The sequence below is a fragment of the Sphaeramia orbicularis genome, chromosome 17, assembly GCF_902148855.1.
Source record: "Sphaeramia orbicularis chromosome 17, fSphaOr1.1, whole genome shotgun sequence".
Classification (NCBI taxonomy): Eukaryota; Metazoa; Chordata; class Actinopteri; order Kurtiformes; family Apogonidae; genus Sphaeramia; species Sphaeramia orbicularis.
Genome location: NC_043973.1, coordinates 13,607,797 through 13,625,094, shown reverse-complemented (window position 1 = coordinate 13,625,094; position 17,298 = coordinate 13,607,797). Strand labels below are relative to the sequence as shown.

General features: G+C 37.8%; 1 protein-coding gene across 2 annotated transcripts; it reads right to left on the bottom strand.

Moving 5' to 3' along the window:
- Positions 1–237: 237 nt before the first annotated feature.
- Positions 238–16,809, bottom strand: LOC115436587 (neurturin). Of its 2 annotated transcripts, XM_030159476.1 has the most exons (4): positions 16,666–16,809; positions 16,090–16,496; positions 3,637–3,958; positions 238–1,856 (listed from the first exon to the last, which is right to left on the bottom strand). In XM_030159476.1, the coding sequence occupies exons 3-4, from the start codon at positions 3,929–3,931 to the stop codon at positions 1,420–1,422; spliced, it is 732 nt and encodes a 243-aa protein (XP_030015336.1). In that variant the 5' UTR covers positions 3,932–3,958; positions 16,090–16,496; positions 16,666–16,809; the 3' UTR covers positions 238–1,419. The 2 variants fall into 2 exon arrangements, with proteins under 2 accessions (XP_030015336.1, XP_030015337.1); XM_030159477.1 differs by lacking the exons at positions 16,090–16,496; positions 16,666–16,809 and adding an exon at positions 13,009–13,116.
- Positions 16,810–17,298: the final 489 nt, after the last annotated feature.

Here is a 17,298-nt window from a genome sequence, read left to right as displayed (position 1 = left end):
GAATTATGGGAAGTTTCTCATACCCCTCCGTTCGTAGTGTGGTCCTGAAATATCTGTTTCAAGGACTATACAACCCTCCGCCTTAGCCCTTCCCCTCCGTCTAATTGAGAACCGGGACGACACTACCCCTTCACGTGTACGCGCAAAACAGAGGGGTAAGGGGGAGGGGCTGAGGGGTGAAGTGGGATTCAGCCATAGACTGTATATAATCAGTGTATCTAAAACATGAGTTATTGGGTTGTTTTGGGTTTTTTTTTTGGTAATTTATTGATATAAAGCCAGGAGAGGGTATTTCGGCTGATGTCAGCTTGTATTATATTTGGGAGCCAGAAGTGAATATATGGACAAAGGACAGAGCTGCAGGACTGTGAGGGGTGACGGTTGAGCTAATGCTAAACGCTAACTTCCTGACATGATAATCCTGTAAACTTCATGTCAGTTCACACTCTTGTTAGTGCAACTACACAGTGACCACAGCTTAAGCACAGCTACCACTGAGTTAGCTGAGCCAAGAAAAGAACACATTCAGATACTTCCACATTGTCTTCACTTTTGTAGCCATGGTTACTGACGTTTGGTTCAGGAGCATGTTGAAACCTTATAATCACCTTCAACTTCTTCAATGCTTCTATTCTCCCTGACTGTGTGCAACACTAGCTAGCTTAGAAATGGAGTTGACTAACATTAAAAATGACTACAAATCTAACATAAGCACAAGAGGAAGTGCAAAACATACATAGTGTCAGCCTCATAGAATAAAAGTCATATTTTTGGCCAAATTGTAATATCTGTATAACTTCACTCTCCTAACACTGCTGCTTTATTTAATGCCAATATCACAGTTTGGCCAAAAATATGTCGTAGGCAATTATGCTATGAGGCTAACGATATAGAACCTTTAAAATGTATTATTTTTTAGCACTTTTTGCCTGAAAGGTCATTTACTGTCTCCATTATAATCATGTTAACTAAAAGATTTGAACATGTGGTACTGAAGTTAAAAAGAGTCCCAACAGGAGCACTCCAGTCCACCATGGCCCATCATCATGAGTCTACCGCATGAATTACTACTCAAAAGGAATACCACAGACATCATGTTGCTACATTGTTGTTACACCACATTTTACAGTGTTACCACACAGATAGAAAAGACAATAAAATGTTTTTGGTATCACTTTTTGTGTCTTTTTACACCCATGTAAAAACAGCACATTTGCTGTCTATGTCATTAGGTCCTAAGTTGTGGTGACAGAGCGCAGAGAGTCAAAGTCTGGCTGTCAGCGATGAACATATTCCCATTAGTTCCTCCTTTCCTTGAGTTTATATTCCATAGAGTGCCATTTTTGTCTTTTAATAGCATCCATGTTCAACTCTTCCAAAAGAGCAGCATGAAGAAGTGAGCAGTCCAATATCTGGGGGTCATACACACCCACAATTCTTTGCTGACACATTCTGTATCGTGTGATGCTTGTGCTTGTTATCCATGAAGGAAAAGTCATGTTCAAAAGCCGTGGGCCGGCAGCAGGGGCCGTTTCTCACTTTGTCCTTGCGACCCTTCTTCTCGAACCCTGTTCGCATCATGTGCTCCATGGTGATGTCATAGTTGTGTCGATGCGCTATGCATTTGCCGCTGCAGTAACGCAAAAGTACAGTTTCATCGCTCTCGTAACCGAGACCCAGTTCACTCACTGTGAGCTCCAGCTCTCTAACGGAGCAGGACTTAGGCCTCCCAGCTCTTTTAGTCCTTCGGGTCTGGCTCTCCCCTAGACGCTGACTCTTCCTTCTCTTCCTGTCCAGCAACGTCCCGACCACATGCTGAAGCTCACCTTCTGTGAAGCTCTGGAACATCATGGAAACTGACAGAGGGGAGATAAAACAGCATGTAAAGACAGGTGACAGCAGGATTACCAGACCTTTGTGTGACGCTTTGACACAGCTTCCTAATAATCAGATATTTAATCACACCAGATGGTTCACAGGTATCGTGTGGTGCAGCTGGTTCCATAGTAAAAGTCAGGTGTCAAGTTGATCCTGTCTGACATGAGGATAACTGATCCTATCATCAGCATTATCTAAACAAATATTAGTATTCCACTGAGCTAGTTTTGTTGACGACTTCAGAGCAGCTAAATGTAAGCAGGCTTGTCAACAGAGGATATTTACTGTGTTACTGTGAGCATCGGCAAACTCAACTCCACAACACCTCACAACCTTGTAGCCTGTTGTATTATTGATCTTATTTACTTTTATGCAAGACTCTTTTATTGGTTTTATTCATGAGGTGGGATCTTGTCTTTTTATTGATTTTTATTGCTTTCTTACTCTTTTTTATTATTATTATTTATTCATATCTTTTTTGTTTGCACTTTACATTTTCACATCTCTGTTTTCTCATTTTAATTTTACATTAGTTTTACCATCAGCTCTTTTTTGCCTTTGGTCTTGGCTTCATGGTGTCGCACTTTTTGTAATTAAATAACTTTTCTATGGTGTTGTTTAAAGTGCGAATAAATAAATAAACAAATAAATAATTAATCTCAGTAGTAAACCTCTATTTGAATTTTTTTTTAAAAAAGTGTACATTTCATACTGTTGTGGCTGGTTTCAGGCTATTTTAGAACACAGGTGTCAAACATGTGGCCCGGGGGCCAAATCTGGTCCGCCAAAGGTTCCATTCCGGCCCGCGGGATGACAATGCAAACATTAACCTGAACAGTCAAGGTTGCCCAAATCATTTTGGTTCAGGTTCCTCATACAGACCTATTGGATCTACAGTAAAAATAACAACACAATAACCCATAAATAATGACAACTACAAACTTTCTTTGTGAAAAATGATGTGGGAAAAATTTAAGTGAAAAAAAATAACATTACACTGTGAAAATATTTACATTTACAAAACTATTCTTTCACAATACAATGCAAATAAATACATAAATAAAAACAAAGATGAACAAGCTGAAATGTGGAATTTGAACAATATTCTGCCTGTTACTAAATGTTTCCTGCATTTATGGATCCACTGTGATCTGGAGTTGTATTAATAATAAGAGATGGAATAGTGTAGAAATTGTTCAAATTTTAGTTCCAAACTCCAAAATTTTAACAATATTCTGCCTGTTACCAAATGTTTATGTAACATTGTGTGTAATGTACATGTATAAATAATAAGTCGAGGAATAATATTGTTAAAATTGCACTAATTTTTCAAATTAAATTTCTGTTTTTTCAGATTATTCACATCTTTTTTGTAAAATGTAAATATTTTCATAATTTAATTGGGGGTTTTTTTTGTACTAAAACAAAATGGAAAAACTTGGATTTGTCATTATTTATAGGTTATTAAGTCATTATTTTACTGGTCTGGCCTGCTTGAGATCAGTTGGGCTAAATATGGCTCGTGAACCAAAATAAGTTTGACACCCCTGTTTTAGAACATAGTGATGATGAACCCATGTTGGAGGGACTCCCTGGGAATTTTTAGTGAATTTGTCTCCATCAGACCCCAGACTCACCACTGGCCTCTATGACAAAGAACCAGTAAACAATGAGGTGCTAATTGAACCCAGGACATTTTTCACACCACTTCTTATCTCAGACCAGACAAGTAGGACAGAAAGTATCAGTTTGTCTTACATTCCGACAGAATGGAGTTCATGTCATCTGCTGATCGGGTCCTCCGATGAAGACCACCCATTGGCTGGGATGACACTGATTTCTCTGCTGCTGCTGATGATGATGATGATGAGGTTGATTGCGGAGAGGTTTTGGATTGTGATGGTGAAGACGGGCTTGACATGGACGAAGATGAGTGAGGGTATTTAGTTTTAGGTTTCAACTGTCCGATAGTGGCCATGTTTCTAATGAGGAGGGTGGACAGGGCTGCGCCACAGAGCATGAAGGCAAAAGTAGCACCTTTCCATAACTTCATCTTAGAATGTGGAGGAGCATTGAAACTCTGTGGAAAGACAGATGGAAGGAGGAAAGGGGGGGGTAAAAAAAAAAAAAAAAAAGAAAACGTCAGACATGTTCAAACAGTCACACCTTCGTTAATGTAAACCATCTTTCTCATTCAGAACTTCAAGCTGTCACATTAAAGCACCGGCAGAACAATGTGTAATTGTTATCTCTCTACCATCACATTTCTGTGACCTTCTATAAATCCATGTCTCTCAACCGGGTGTTCCCCAACAGAGCTTTTATTTTACCGTCAGTTTACTTTTTCTGATTCAACTGTCAGTTCATTTTCACTGAGAGGGTTCATGATCCACAAGAACGACATCACTTGATGACACCTGAGAATGCAGTGTGTGTTTAAAGTCAAATCAGCTGCCGGAGGACGAAAACTCCATTTGAAATGAAGCCAGAGAGACTGAGTTTTATAACCTTTTGCCCCTTTGGAGATTTATATCTAACTATATGTACGTGGCAAGAAAAATATCTGGTGTGAATGTTCTGTTCTGTCTTTACTTCCACAGAAAACACATTCCTTGCAGTTGTAAATACTCCTATAATATGTTTTTAGGGAGGGGGGGAAATCTATTTCTTCCTTGAGAGGAATCTCTTCACCACACCTATTTTCAGTGTTATGTATGATGAGGCTTCAGCGATCTTGTTGTTTTACATCCCTCTAGCTTAAATAGCCCCTCATTATCAAAAAAGTGAAGGCGCCACAGTAAATGTAAATCCTAGTTTGGAGGACTTCTACTTTTTATATTTTTGTCCTTTCATTATTGTCATGCTTCAGGTATTTGAGAAGTTTTACAAGCTCACTGCTTTTGTATTTTTCGTATCATGTCACCAGAGTAAAATATTCCCCCAGAGCCGGAAATGGTATACTGGCAGTGACTAACAGCAAATCCAGACCGGACTTACAAAGTGTTTTGCCAGACTGGATCCTGTAGTGTGCATTTACAGGCTGTTGAATTGTTTACATTAGGAGAAAATGTCACACAGTATGAAGAATAGAAACAAAAAATAATAATAAATAAACAAATAAATAAATAAATAGGTTACTTGTGGGAGGTTATATACATGGATAGCTTCTGCAGAACACATTAAACCAGGGGTGTCAAACATGTGGCTCGGGGGCCAAATGCGGCCCGCCGAAGGGTCCAGTTCAGCCCCTGGGATGTTTTTGCCAAGTGCAAAAATTCCACAGTCTGGAATTGAATTAAGCAAAATAAATTTAGCTTGAATTAAGCAAAAAGTCTTGAATTAAGAAAAAAAAAAAAAAAAAATCAATTAAGTTAAAAGAAAAATCCTGAATTAAGCCAAAAAATATCTTCAATTAAGTAAAAAAAAAAAAAATCTTCAATTAAGTAAAAAAAATCTTGAATTAACGAGTACATTTTTTGTCTTTGTTTTAGTGCAAAAATAACATTAAATTATGAAAATATTTACATTTACAAACTATCGTGTAACAATAAAATGTGAATAACCTGAACAAATATGAACAACCTGAAATGTCTAAAGAAAATTCAGCACAATTTTAACTATTTTCTGCATGTTACTAAGTGTTTAGTGTCTTTGTAGATCTGATCCATAATGCACATGGAGAAATAAGTTGAGGAATAATATTGTTAAAATTGCACCAAATTTTCTTATGTTTTGTTAAATTTCAGTTTTTTTCAGGTTTTTTTTTGTTTGTTTGTTTGTTTGTTTTTTTGATAGTTTATAAAAGTAAGTATTTTCATAATTTAATGGGTTATTTTACACTAAAACAAAGACAAAAATTTGCAGTTGTCATTATTTATATATTATTATGTTATTATTTTTCTGGTCCGGCCCACTTCAGATCAAATTTAGCTGAATAAACTAAACTAAAATGAGTTAACACCCCTGCATTAAACAATAAAATTTGTAAGATAATAATAACATAAAGGAGGAACATTTTGTTTTTCTGTAAGCTTTGAGGTGTTTCCATTGAAGCAGCAATATGTAAACTGGATTATTCTCAGAAAAACTAAGGACAAAAAAACGGATAATGACCGTTTCATCCAATTTTACTATTTTCGATATAGTTAAGTGGTCTGACCTGGAAGTAGTCGATACTAAGGAAAAAATGAACAAACGGAATCTTGGCCGGACTGGAGGAATATTTTGCTATAATTTAGCAGCTGTTTGATACGTACGGAAGCGTATTGCATTCACACAAAAAATTACTTCAGTTCTGTTTTTCTGAATTAATTAATTCAGAAAAACAGAGCCGAATTTAAATTTTTTCAGAAAACAGTATCTCGTTAATTCGGAAAATTCCGTCTGTTTATTTTTTCCCTAGTAATGACTACTTCCAGGTCAGACAACTTAACTATATTGAAAATAGCAAAATTGAATGAAACGGTTGTTATCCGTTTTTTCCATTTTTTATTTGAGCACAAAATCGGAAAATTGAAAAACGAATGAACGAATGATACACGGACTATGCACAAATGTTAGTCATTGAACCTGGTTATGGTTTCTTAATCCGTGTATCATTTGTTCATTATTTTTTTCAATTTAAAACCAAAAATCAAATTCATTTTCAAAACCAGAATGAAAAACGGATAATGGTTCATTTTTCCATTTCCCGATTTTGTGCTCAAATGAAAAATGGAAAAAACAGAAAACGACCGTTTCAATCAATTTTGCTATTTTCAATATAGTTAGGGTGTCTGACCCAGAAGTAGTCGATACTAGGGAAAAAACAGACGGAATCATGGCCGGACTGGAGGAATATTTGGCCGTAATTAAGCAGCTGTTTGATACATACAGAAGCGTATTGCATTCACACAAAAAAATAAATTCTGCTCTGTTTTTCTCAATTAACACGATAATTTTCTCATTAATTCAGAAAAACAGAGCCAAATTTAATTTTTTTCAGAAAACAGTATCTCATTCACTCAGAAAAAGAGCCAAATTTATTTTTTTGTGTGAATGATATATGCTTGTGTATCAAACAGCTGCTTAATTATAGCAAAATATTCCTCCAGTCCGGCCATGATTCCGTGTGTTTACTTTTTCCCTAGTAACGACTGCTTCCAGGTCAGACGACTGAACTATACTGAAAATAGCAAAATCGGATGAAACGGTCGTAATCTGTTTTTTCCATGTTTCATTTGAGCACAAAATCGGGAAATGAAAAACCGAACCGTTATTGAAAATGGAAAAACAAACAAACGAGTCATTTTTTTGTTTTTTCATTTTTGGTTTTAAATTGAAAAACAAATGAACTAATGATACACAAATTTTTCTTGTGTGTGTGTTTTTTAACCTTAAGTACAGCTTGTCAAGCTTATATAAATCAAAGTGTTCCTCATATTTCCTGAAGAAATAACACTAAAACAAACGCAACAATAGTTCGTCAGTCCCTGTAAATAAAACCTATGCAATTGTAAAACTAAACTGAAATCAAAAACCAAACTGAAATCTAAATAGTGAACATTTCTATAACTCTGTATGCAAATGAGGCGCTACTGCCAGAGTGTTTTGGATACAACAGAGGGGAACTACAGAAAAAGGCTGCACACATGAGTTGCAGTGGAATAAACACGGTATAAACAGGTATAACCAGTGCTATCAGTCAAACTTTGACTCATCACTCATAATTCCGTGGTAAGCAGCTCCTGCACAATGGAAGGAGCAGAACGGTATTCATTTAGAAGTCAAACATTTCACCTAACAACCTCATTTGACACAAAGTCTACGTAAATCAAAAGTGGAGGCTGCGGCTGCTGCAGAATGTTACTTGGCTATAGGTCTGATGTTTGTTTCTCACAGTTAACATTTAATTGCCAGACAGAAAGTCTCAATTTGTTTTTGTTGGTTCAACACCAGTGCGTGACTTTTTGATCTGGCTGCTCCGGCTTCTAAACGTGATCCATTTTTTTTTTATTTCTAAAGGAGTCTGTTTCTTATGATATATGCAGAACGGTGAGATCATTGTTTTCTCGTGCTATTTATAGGTCAGTTTGGGACAATTACTCATCCTTAGAGTTAGTTTTTTCTCAAGGCTGCGATACATCAATGTCCGCAGCCTGTTAGCTTTGTGCCCCATCTAGATAACGCAATAAAAACAGATGAGCCCTCCTTTATTTGACACATGATGAAGCCCGGTCGTCAAAAACTGATCTCACGTCCCTGAAGACACTCTGATTGTCGTAATTGCTCCACTTTAGACGCACCTGCAATTGATTGGTGCCAATAAAAATGCCATGGACCATTTTGCAGCTTGTTCAGATCGTCACGGATGATTAATCAGAGCTGACACATAATATGTAGCGCCGACCACTGCTGTCACAGACATAAATATACAGATATTGATAGGAGGAAGGGGCACCTGTGTTTTCTTAAGAGCGCAACGGAAAGACATGAATCCCCCTTCCCGCAAAAGACAAATGCTGCTGTTTTCCAGCAAACAGAGCGAGTACAAATGCAGAGGATACAGCGGAACCCCAGAGGAGCCTCCAGCAGAAGGAAAAGCCATCGTCAAACAGAGACATAAAAGTGCAGATGAGTCGCAAAGACAACTAAAGCAGCTCCTACACGGCCGCAGCATGTCTGTTTTATGCGCCCGTGCACGTTCGCATGTGTGAACACAAGGCCGGTCGAACGCGTGAGGCCCAAAAAACAAACCGAGAGAATCATCCGTTCAACAACGCACGCATGAAAGTCTTCATGGCTTTGTGTGTGTGAATATCAGGTATGTGAAAGTCTGAAAAATAATAAACCTGGTGTTTGCTGTCAGTCATTTGTCACCTGAAGAGCTACTGAGAGGGAAAACACTCCCAGAAGATAGAGCATTAACATGTTTGAGGCAAACCGTGAAGCTTTGCCAAGAATTCCTCAGTCTGTCAAAGCCATTCCTGAGACATTATGTATTCTCAAACGCATGCATCATACAGCCAGAGTCTCATCCTCAACCAAAGCTCTCAAAGATGGCATTATTTCAAGCGACACAATAAAATTTATGTTTTCGAGGAATAATTGGGTCAGTGGCCGCGGCGCTGCTAAACTGGCGGTAAGTAACATGCCACTTATTTCCTCCCCTCCCTCCCCATGGTGGAAGAAGAGACGCTCAACAGAATACCACCGCCTATAGAAGACCAACTGTCAAAAATGGGGAGAGGGACGTCTGTGGTTAACACTCTTGAATGTAGCCGACACACAGGGGCTTTTCTTGTCAGTGGACTTGGATCTCCAACAGTATGAAATAATTACGGCGACAGAAGATAACAGTACGTCGTGAATGAAGTGTCTGTGCTGGAAAAAAGCAGATTCCATCTTTTATGTCCCGATGCCAGAGTTCTTATGGTTTTCAGTAGATTTTTTTAAAATTTTTAGTCTTTTTATTTTTTTAATTCAGTGCATAAAAGTGTTTTAACTTCTTGTGTATTATGAGGAAAACCTTGATTGATAGAATTTAAAAAGAAGGAGCCAAGGAAAAAGAACACGACTATTGTTGATTGTTGATTTAAGGTCCGATTTTTGTGGAAAGTTATTTAATTCTGATCCCTTAAATCGCAGGTGTCAAACATGCGGCCCGGGGGCCAAAACCGGCCCGCCAAAGGTTCCATTCAGGCCCGCGGGATAAAAAGTGCAAAAATGAACCTGAACAGTCAAAGGTTGTCCAAATCATTTTGGTTCAGGTTCCACAAACAGACCAATGTGATCTCCAGTAAAAACAACAACAACACAATAACCCGTAAATAATGACAACGACAAATTTTCTTTGTGAAAAATTATGTGGGAAAAATTTAAGTTAAAAAAAGTAACATTACACTGTGAAAATATTTACATTTACAAAACTATTCTTTCATAATAAAATGCAAATAAATACATAAATAAAAGCAAAGATGAACAACCTGAAATGTGCAATTTGAACAATATTCTGCCTGTTACTAAATGTTTTGTGCATTTATCACAAGTGTTTGCTCTTGGAGGATTCTGTTGGGTTTCTGTAAATTGGCTTAGAATCTGGTTTTGACCAACTCTATATATAAAGTGTCATGAGATAAGTTTTTTGTTGTGATCTGGTGCTATATAAATAAAATTTGATTGATTGAGTGATTTGATTGGTTTTCTCCAGTAAGTCGCTTTGGAAAAAAGCGTCTGTCAAATGCATAAACATAAACATTTATAGATCCACTGTGATCTGTAGTTGTGTTAATAATAAGAGATATAATATTGTAGAAATTTTAGTTCCAAACTCCAAAATTTTAACAATATTCTGCCTGTTACCAAATGTTTATGTAACATTGTGTGTAAATGTACATGAATAAATAATAAGTCGAGGCATAATATTGCTAAAATTGCACAAATTTTTCAAATGAAATTTCTGTTTTTTCAGGTTATTCACATCTTTTTTTTTTTTTTGTAAAATGTAAATATTTTCATAATTGGTTTTTGTTTTTGGTTTTTTGGGGGGGGTTTTTTGTACTAAAACAAAATGAAAAACTTGGATTGGCCATTATTTATAGGTTATTAAGTCATTATTTTACTGGTCTGGCCCACTTGAGATCAAATTGGGCTAAATATGGCCCCTGAACCCAAATGAGTTTGACACCCCTGCCTTAAATGTTCCGTGTGTTGAATGGATCAATGGGGAAGTTGAATGTGATATGGCAACCTTTTATTTCTTATGTAGAACAGTTGACAGTGCACCTCGACTCAGGTTAATGTGTGCTGTGTACAAAGTGATTGGGTAATTACATAGGGAAACCTTTTAATTTTTTTTTTTTTTAATTTAAATTATTTATTTATTTTTTGTGGCGTCTTATACCTCTGTTATATGTCTCAGTGTTTGTCTTACTTTTTGTATGTTTGAAAGACTAAACATGAATAAAAATACATTGATCAAAAAAACAAAAAACTGCTCCGTATGTTGCATCTAGCGGTAAAACTTATTGTAAATGACCTGACCACATCCTCCTCTACAGTGCAGAATAAAATGAAAAATATAGATAATGTGAAAAATGTGTGAAAAAACAAAACGTGAAAGGTTCTTTCATGACTTGGTCCATTCTGGGCTCCTCACACACAATGAAGTTTCAACTGCTTGGCGTCCCTTCATCAAAACAATAGCAATAGATATAAATAACTCTGAGCTACAGATTTAACTCTTCCACAGCCTATTTTTACAGTAAAAGTCCTAAACGTAGACTGAACTAAAATGAACTCACTAAGATTTATCCCAGCATAATAGTTTACAGTTTTATTCACATCACCATCATTTGTATATTCACTTTGAGTCATTTTGTTGTTGTGAAATAGCATAAATATTAATGTTAGTAAAGGCCGTTACAGATTTCCCTGACTTTAGCAAATGTGGAAAACTGTTGATATAATATATGCAACAAACACCTAGTTGGTTCTAGATATTCTGTGGAAATGCTAAATACTGTGGCAGCGACAGTAATGCACCTTAAACCTGCCCTAAAATGGTCAAAATAAGGAGAGGAAAACTGTTCTGTAGAAACTCTGTAGATCAGGGATGTCAAAAACATTTTCTTTCAGGGGCCACATTCAACCCAATTTGATCTCCAGTAAAATAATAACATAATAACCTATAAATAATGACAACTCCAAATTTTTGTCTCTGTTTTAGTGTAAAGAAAAAAAAACATGGAATGATGAAAATACTTTTATAAACTATCCAAACAAAAAAGATGTGAATAACCTGAAAAAACTGACATTTCTTCAGAAAAATAAGAAAATTTTAACAATATTCTACCTTAACTTATCATTTCTACATGTGCATTATGGATCAGATCTACAAAGACACTAAACACTGAGGAACAGGCAGAAAATAGTTAAAATTGTGCTGAATTTTCTACAGACATTTTAGGTTGTTCATATTTGTTCAGATTATTCACGTTTTATTGTTACAGGATAGTTTGTAAATGTAAATATTTTCATGATTTAATGTTATTTTTAGCACTAAAGGAAAGGGAAAAAAATTAAGTTGTTAATTCAAGGTTTTTTTGCTCAACTTAAGAATTTTTTTTGCTTAATTAATTTTTTTTTTTTTTTTTTGTCTTAATTCAAGATTTTTTTTACTTAATTGAAGATTTTTTTGCTTAATTCAACATTTTTTTCCTTAATTCAAGCTAATTTTTTTTTTTGCTTAATTCAATTCAAGACTGTGGAATTTTTGACTTTGGAAAAACATCCCACTGGCCAGATTTAACCTTTGGCGGGCCGCATTTAGCCCCCGGGCCGCATGTTTGAGACCCCTGCTCTAGATATCAACAAGTCATTGCTGTTAATGGAAGCAGAATTATTCTGGGAAAAAAGAAAAGAAAATTAGATCCCATTTCTGCAATTAATACCTCCTAAATCTTATACACTTCGAATTTAACATTGTCAGCTCATAACAGATCTGGGTACTTAATGAAACAAAAGCAAAACCTGAAATAAATCAAAATGAGCCAGTTCCATTTTGTTTATGTTGCGTTGTTCACAGTAATTTTTATTTCATTTCGATTATTTTAAAAACTGTCATTTTTTTTTACCATCATTTCACGTTTCAGTCAATGAAGTGCCTCTTTCAGCACATCTCTTATTTTCGGTGAACTCTAATCACATGCATTTTTTCCTATGCATTGCCTACAGCTTATTCTGTCTGTCTCCCTCACTCCGTCTTTATGACTCACACATACCATAAACACTACCGTTCATGATTTCACTTCCCCGAATCATATGACCTGGGCTTGTTTAGAAGCAGCAGACACAAAGTCCACCCTTCCACCGTCACCCAGACACCCACTCCACTTCCAGACTGCCCACATGCTCCCAGCAACACCATCACATAACACTAGATAATCCAGTTTACATAATGCAGCTGCGTCTCGATATCGAACATGTCCAACAACAGCGGAACGTTCATGGTGCGTTTGAAGCCTGTAGCGTACCTATAGGACATTAGAAGTGAAGTGTGTGTTCCTGCTCAGCTCTACCCATGTGACTGCTCTGAACACACCCCGTAAATACCTGCACTGAAAGGTAACAAACAGCGGTAAAGGCACCTACTGTGTTGTTGCAGTGAAACAATGTGCTTGTTTAGGGAGTCCCAGAGAGGCCTGGTCTTGTCTTTCCACTCTTAAGTGAGCATCAGGAGGCCTTGGGACAGCTAGAGAGTGCTTGGGGAGGTAATAGGGACATATTCCAAAGATCAGGGCGGGATTAGTACTAATGCCTGCCGGCTTTATCTGCAGTCACGTGGGTTAACACCTGGCTGCAGTGTTGGTGGCGGAGCCTTATGTGTGTGTGTGTGTGTGTGTGTGTTAATCCATCAGACACCTCTAACTCAGAGGTTAGACCAGCATGTAGGGCCCACTCAGAGAACACCGGCTCCTCTTCTAAAAGCTGTCCTACTTCCAGTGAATCATCAAGACCATAAGTGACAAGCTTGATTTGTTAGTTTTGGCGCCATTGCGAGCCAAAATGGCAACAAAATAAAGTGGATGTTCTGAGCCAGGATTGGCAGTTCTAAATCCAGCCTTGGTTTCTAATGCAACTGAAAAAGGCTTAGGCTAGACTTCGTCGTAATTTTGTCGGGCAGCCACCGCTTGTGCTGGCTCTGTCACTCAGTAACTATAGGATCATTAAAACAAGCCTGTTCCTGGTTAGCGGGAAAGCTGCTGTTTGTTATTTAGAGGAAATAGTTCAAAACATCTGTGGGTAACAACAGAGAAATACTGAGAATTCTCATGTGCAAATTCTGATCATTCTGAACGTTCGTGCATTAGTTATCCGAGTTAAAAAGGTTTTATTTTAGGAGCCTTTACTATCACGACTCACAGATTAATACAGATTAATCCAGTGACCTAACAGCCCGGCACAAAATCTCACAACCCAAACCTGTTACACTTAGAGAGTCTTAAAGAGGTGTGGGAAGAGGACGCACTTAGAGACGCACATTTGACTCCCAGCCTCATTTATCTGCACTTTCATCTATTTGCACGAATGAGATCTCTACTTTGAGTCCAGTTTTTCCTGGACTCAAGGCAGGTGTCAAACATGCGTCCCGGGGGCCAAAACCGGCCCACCAAAGGGTCCAATCTGGCCCCGGGGATGAATTTGTGAAATGTAAAAATTACACCGAAGATATTAACAATCAAGGATTTTCAATCTAAAGTGGGTCAGAGCAGAAAAATACTATCATAATAACCTATAAATAATGAAAAAAAGCTACATTTTTCTTTTTGTTTTAGTGTCAAAAAAGTAAAATTACACAAAAGTATTTACATTTATAGACTGGCTTTTCACCAAAAATATGAACAACCTGAAATGTCTTAAGAGAAGTATGTGGTATTTTAACAATATTCTGCTTATTATTGAATGTTGTGTGTATTTGTAGATCCACTGTGATCTGTAAGTTGGGATGCACATGTATAAATGATAAACTGAGGTGTAATATTGTTAAAATTACACTTATTTTTCTTAAGAATTTTCAGGTTGTTCATATTTGTTCATGTTACGTTCAAGTACAGTTCGTAGATGGAAACATTTTAATTACGGAATTGTACTTTTTTCACTCAAAAACATAGAGAAAACTTTGGAGTTAATATTATTTCTAAGTTTTTATCCTATTATTTATATTATTTTACTGGTCCGGCCCACTTTGTATTTCATATTAGGCTGAATTTGGCCCCTGAACTAAAATGAGTTTGACACCCCTGTGTTATAAGCAACTAAAAAATAAATCAATGGCCCAAAAACAAAACCTCCTATCTGCAAATTTTTACATTTTGAGTTTTCACATTAAATGGTGAGAACAAGGATGACTCCACATTTTCAGTCTATCTGCAAGATAATCCCACCCTTTCTTATGACATGAAGGTCACCTGACAAAAACCTCCTACACCATACTATAACAAAAATAAACGTTTTTTTTTTTGTTTCCTGAAAAAAGTGAATATTTCAGATAGGAGGTTTTGTATTCTGGCCATTGAAATGTTGCACAAGGCTCTGCAGGAAAACATCACCTTTCGTTCCTTCATCATTTTTGTTGCTCGGAGTCCGATTTAGGCTGTCCCGGCTACTTTCTAAGAGTCTATGAGCGGCTAATCTGTCTATGCCAGATCCTCTTTTAACACAACAGCATTGCCTCTAAACCCATGTTAAACATGTTGAAGTTGGTGTTACAAAAGGTTGACGGCCATCTGGCACACGTTGAATACACCTCTCAAATATGACCCACGCGAACAAGCACAAGCAAGTACAAACATCTGAAATATGACATTTTACATTATAAGGCTCTGCTTTCTCCAAACTATTAAAAACAACTTAATTTTTTGGCACATGTAGCGTATAATTAAGCAGAAATTTGGGAAAGGGGGAATGCACGAGGTGATGAGAAGTGGTGTATCAGTTCAACTTGGCTTTGCTGCAGTTATGAGAGGCTTTGACAGGTTATGAAAGTTGAACAGCTCCATTGACTTTAGGCTTAACCTTTATCTGGCCTCTCCAGGCTCTGCTAGATACAGTATAATCTCTACAGTATGATATGGGCTTAGTGAGGAGGGATCATTACGTCAGGAAAATGCCCACAGTGAGTATCATCAAAATTGCTTCATAAGAGGCCGACACTGTTTTTGTACATGACATCTTTATCCCTGTCTAAATGAATGTTTACTCCTGAAACATGGAAGGAGAGATAAAATATGAATATACAATCAATATTTAGAAACTTCTCTAAATGTTGCTACAACTTTTGGTTTGCACAACCAGAGAGTACTTAGTGGGCAATTACGCGTGATAACGAGGCAAACCACCATGTTGGAAAAGTGACAGGAAAAGAAAATGCTCCTCTCTGACAAAACAAACTTTTGCTAGTGGTGAAAGATTCTGCAAGAAAATGATAGTAATAATTTCTTTTTTCTGGCCGCTCGTCATAATCAGCAGGAACCACTCTGCAAACATTTCGTGACAGGCCGCCGTGCACTATTGACATGTGGTTCCAGCAAGGCCGCTTGTTGATACAGATAATCCAAAGTGTGTTTTCTGCCACTCAGGCAACTTCAGTGCAGCATCCCTGTCAGCGGCAACCTAACGCCTTCCACATAAGCTGCCGGCTTAAACTAACAAAAGAAGATGCGGTGTCCTTACCGTTCGGCCGGCTAATCCAGACTTAGCTGCGTGGCGTCGTCTTCAGCTGACCTCCACAGGCGAGTTGCTGCTTTGATAAGTCCACCATCATCACAGCTGAGGAGAGAGAGCACGACTCCTGCTTGTGCCAAGGAAAGTCATCACAAACTCCCTGCGCCTGCAAGTAGGGGAGGTGTCCTGACTTGATTCAGGTCCAGGCTGTTTTTATTGTTTTGTCATATTTGTACTTCCATAGAAGCCTTTAAGATGCAAAGATTAAAATCAACATTCCTTTGTATGTAATAGTGCGCTTCATGGCAGTCACATTGATCCATTCAAAAAGTCCAAGAGCCACTGGGTTGACTTCAGAAAACTCCTGTCATCATGCAGCAGATCCTCTGGTCCTGTTGTTTTGCACAGACCTGGTCCTGAAACAGAAGAACAGAGTAAAACAGAGGTGTTGTCTTGTCTTCTAAAACACACATCTTCCAAACAGCTGCTTTAACTTTCATTCCATCTGTTATCAAACTCTTGCCATCCTCAGATCATTGTATCTCCACACATGCAGTTCTGCAGAAAACATAATGTGCTCCTTACCTCCTTTACCAGGCAGCAGGTCCGCCCTCTCAGATCCAGGGAGGGGAACACTGCAGGCGGAGAAGATGGTTTAGGGTGAAGAGGGAGAGCGTGGTTACCGTAAGTGGAGCACAGAGCTTCTCTGATGCCTCTGCCTGCCTCTCCCCCCCATAACTGTTGCTCCTCCTCCTCCATAGTTGTGCTTGTGGGCCGAGTCGGATTACTCCTGACATGATAATCTCCCTGGCTCTAGCTCCAGGAGCACTAAAGGATGCTTTGGCCTGAGCAAGGGCTTACATTTACCTTCTGCCACAGGAGAGTCTGCCATCTTAAGCAGGGCCGAATGGTAATAGCCTCAATTGGGGCTGAGATAAGTGCGGCTCGAAGAGTCTGCTGAAGTGAGTAGTTTCCAATCTTTTATGGGGAATTAAGAAAGTTCACAATTGGTTTAAATGGCGCTAAGTAACACTAAACCTGGTTAAATGGTATTATCACAGTGGAGGCATTTCATGATGATTCAATCTGGTGTTGGCCAGGGATAAATCAGAGGCGGTTGTTGTTGAGAAACTCATGTTCACGTCTCCTCCAATACAAACCAGTATTTTAGATCTCAAGCTTGAAGCTGCAAATGAGGAGCAGATGGTTGTGCTTTTG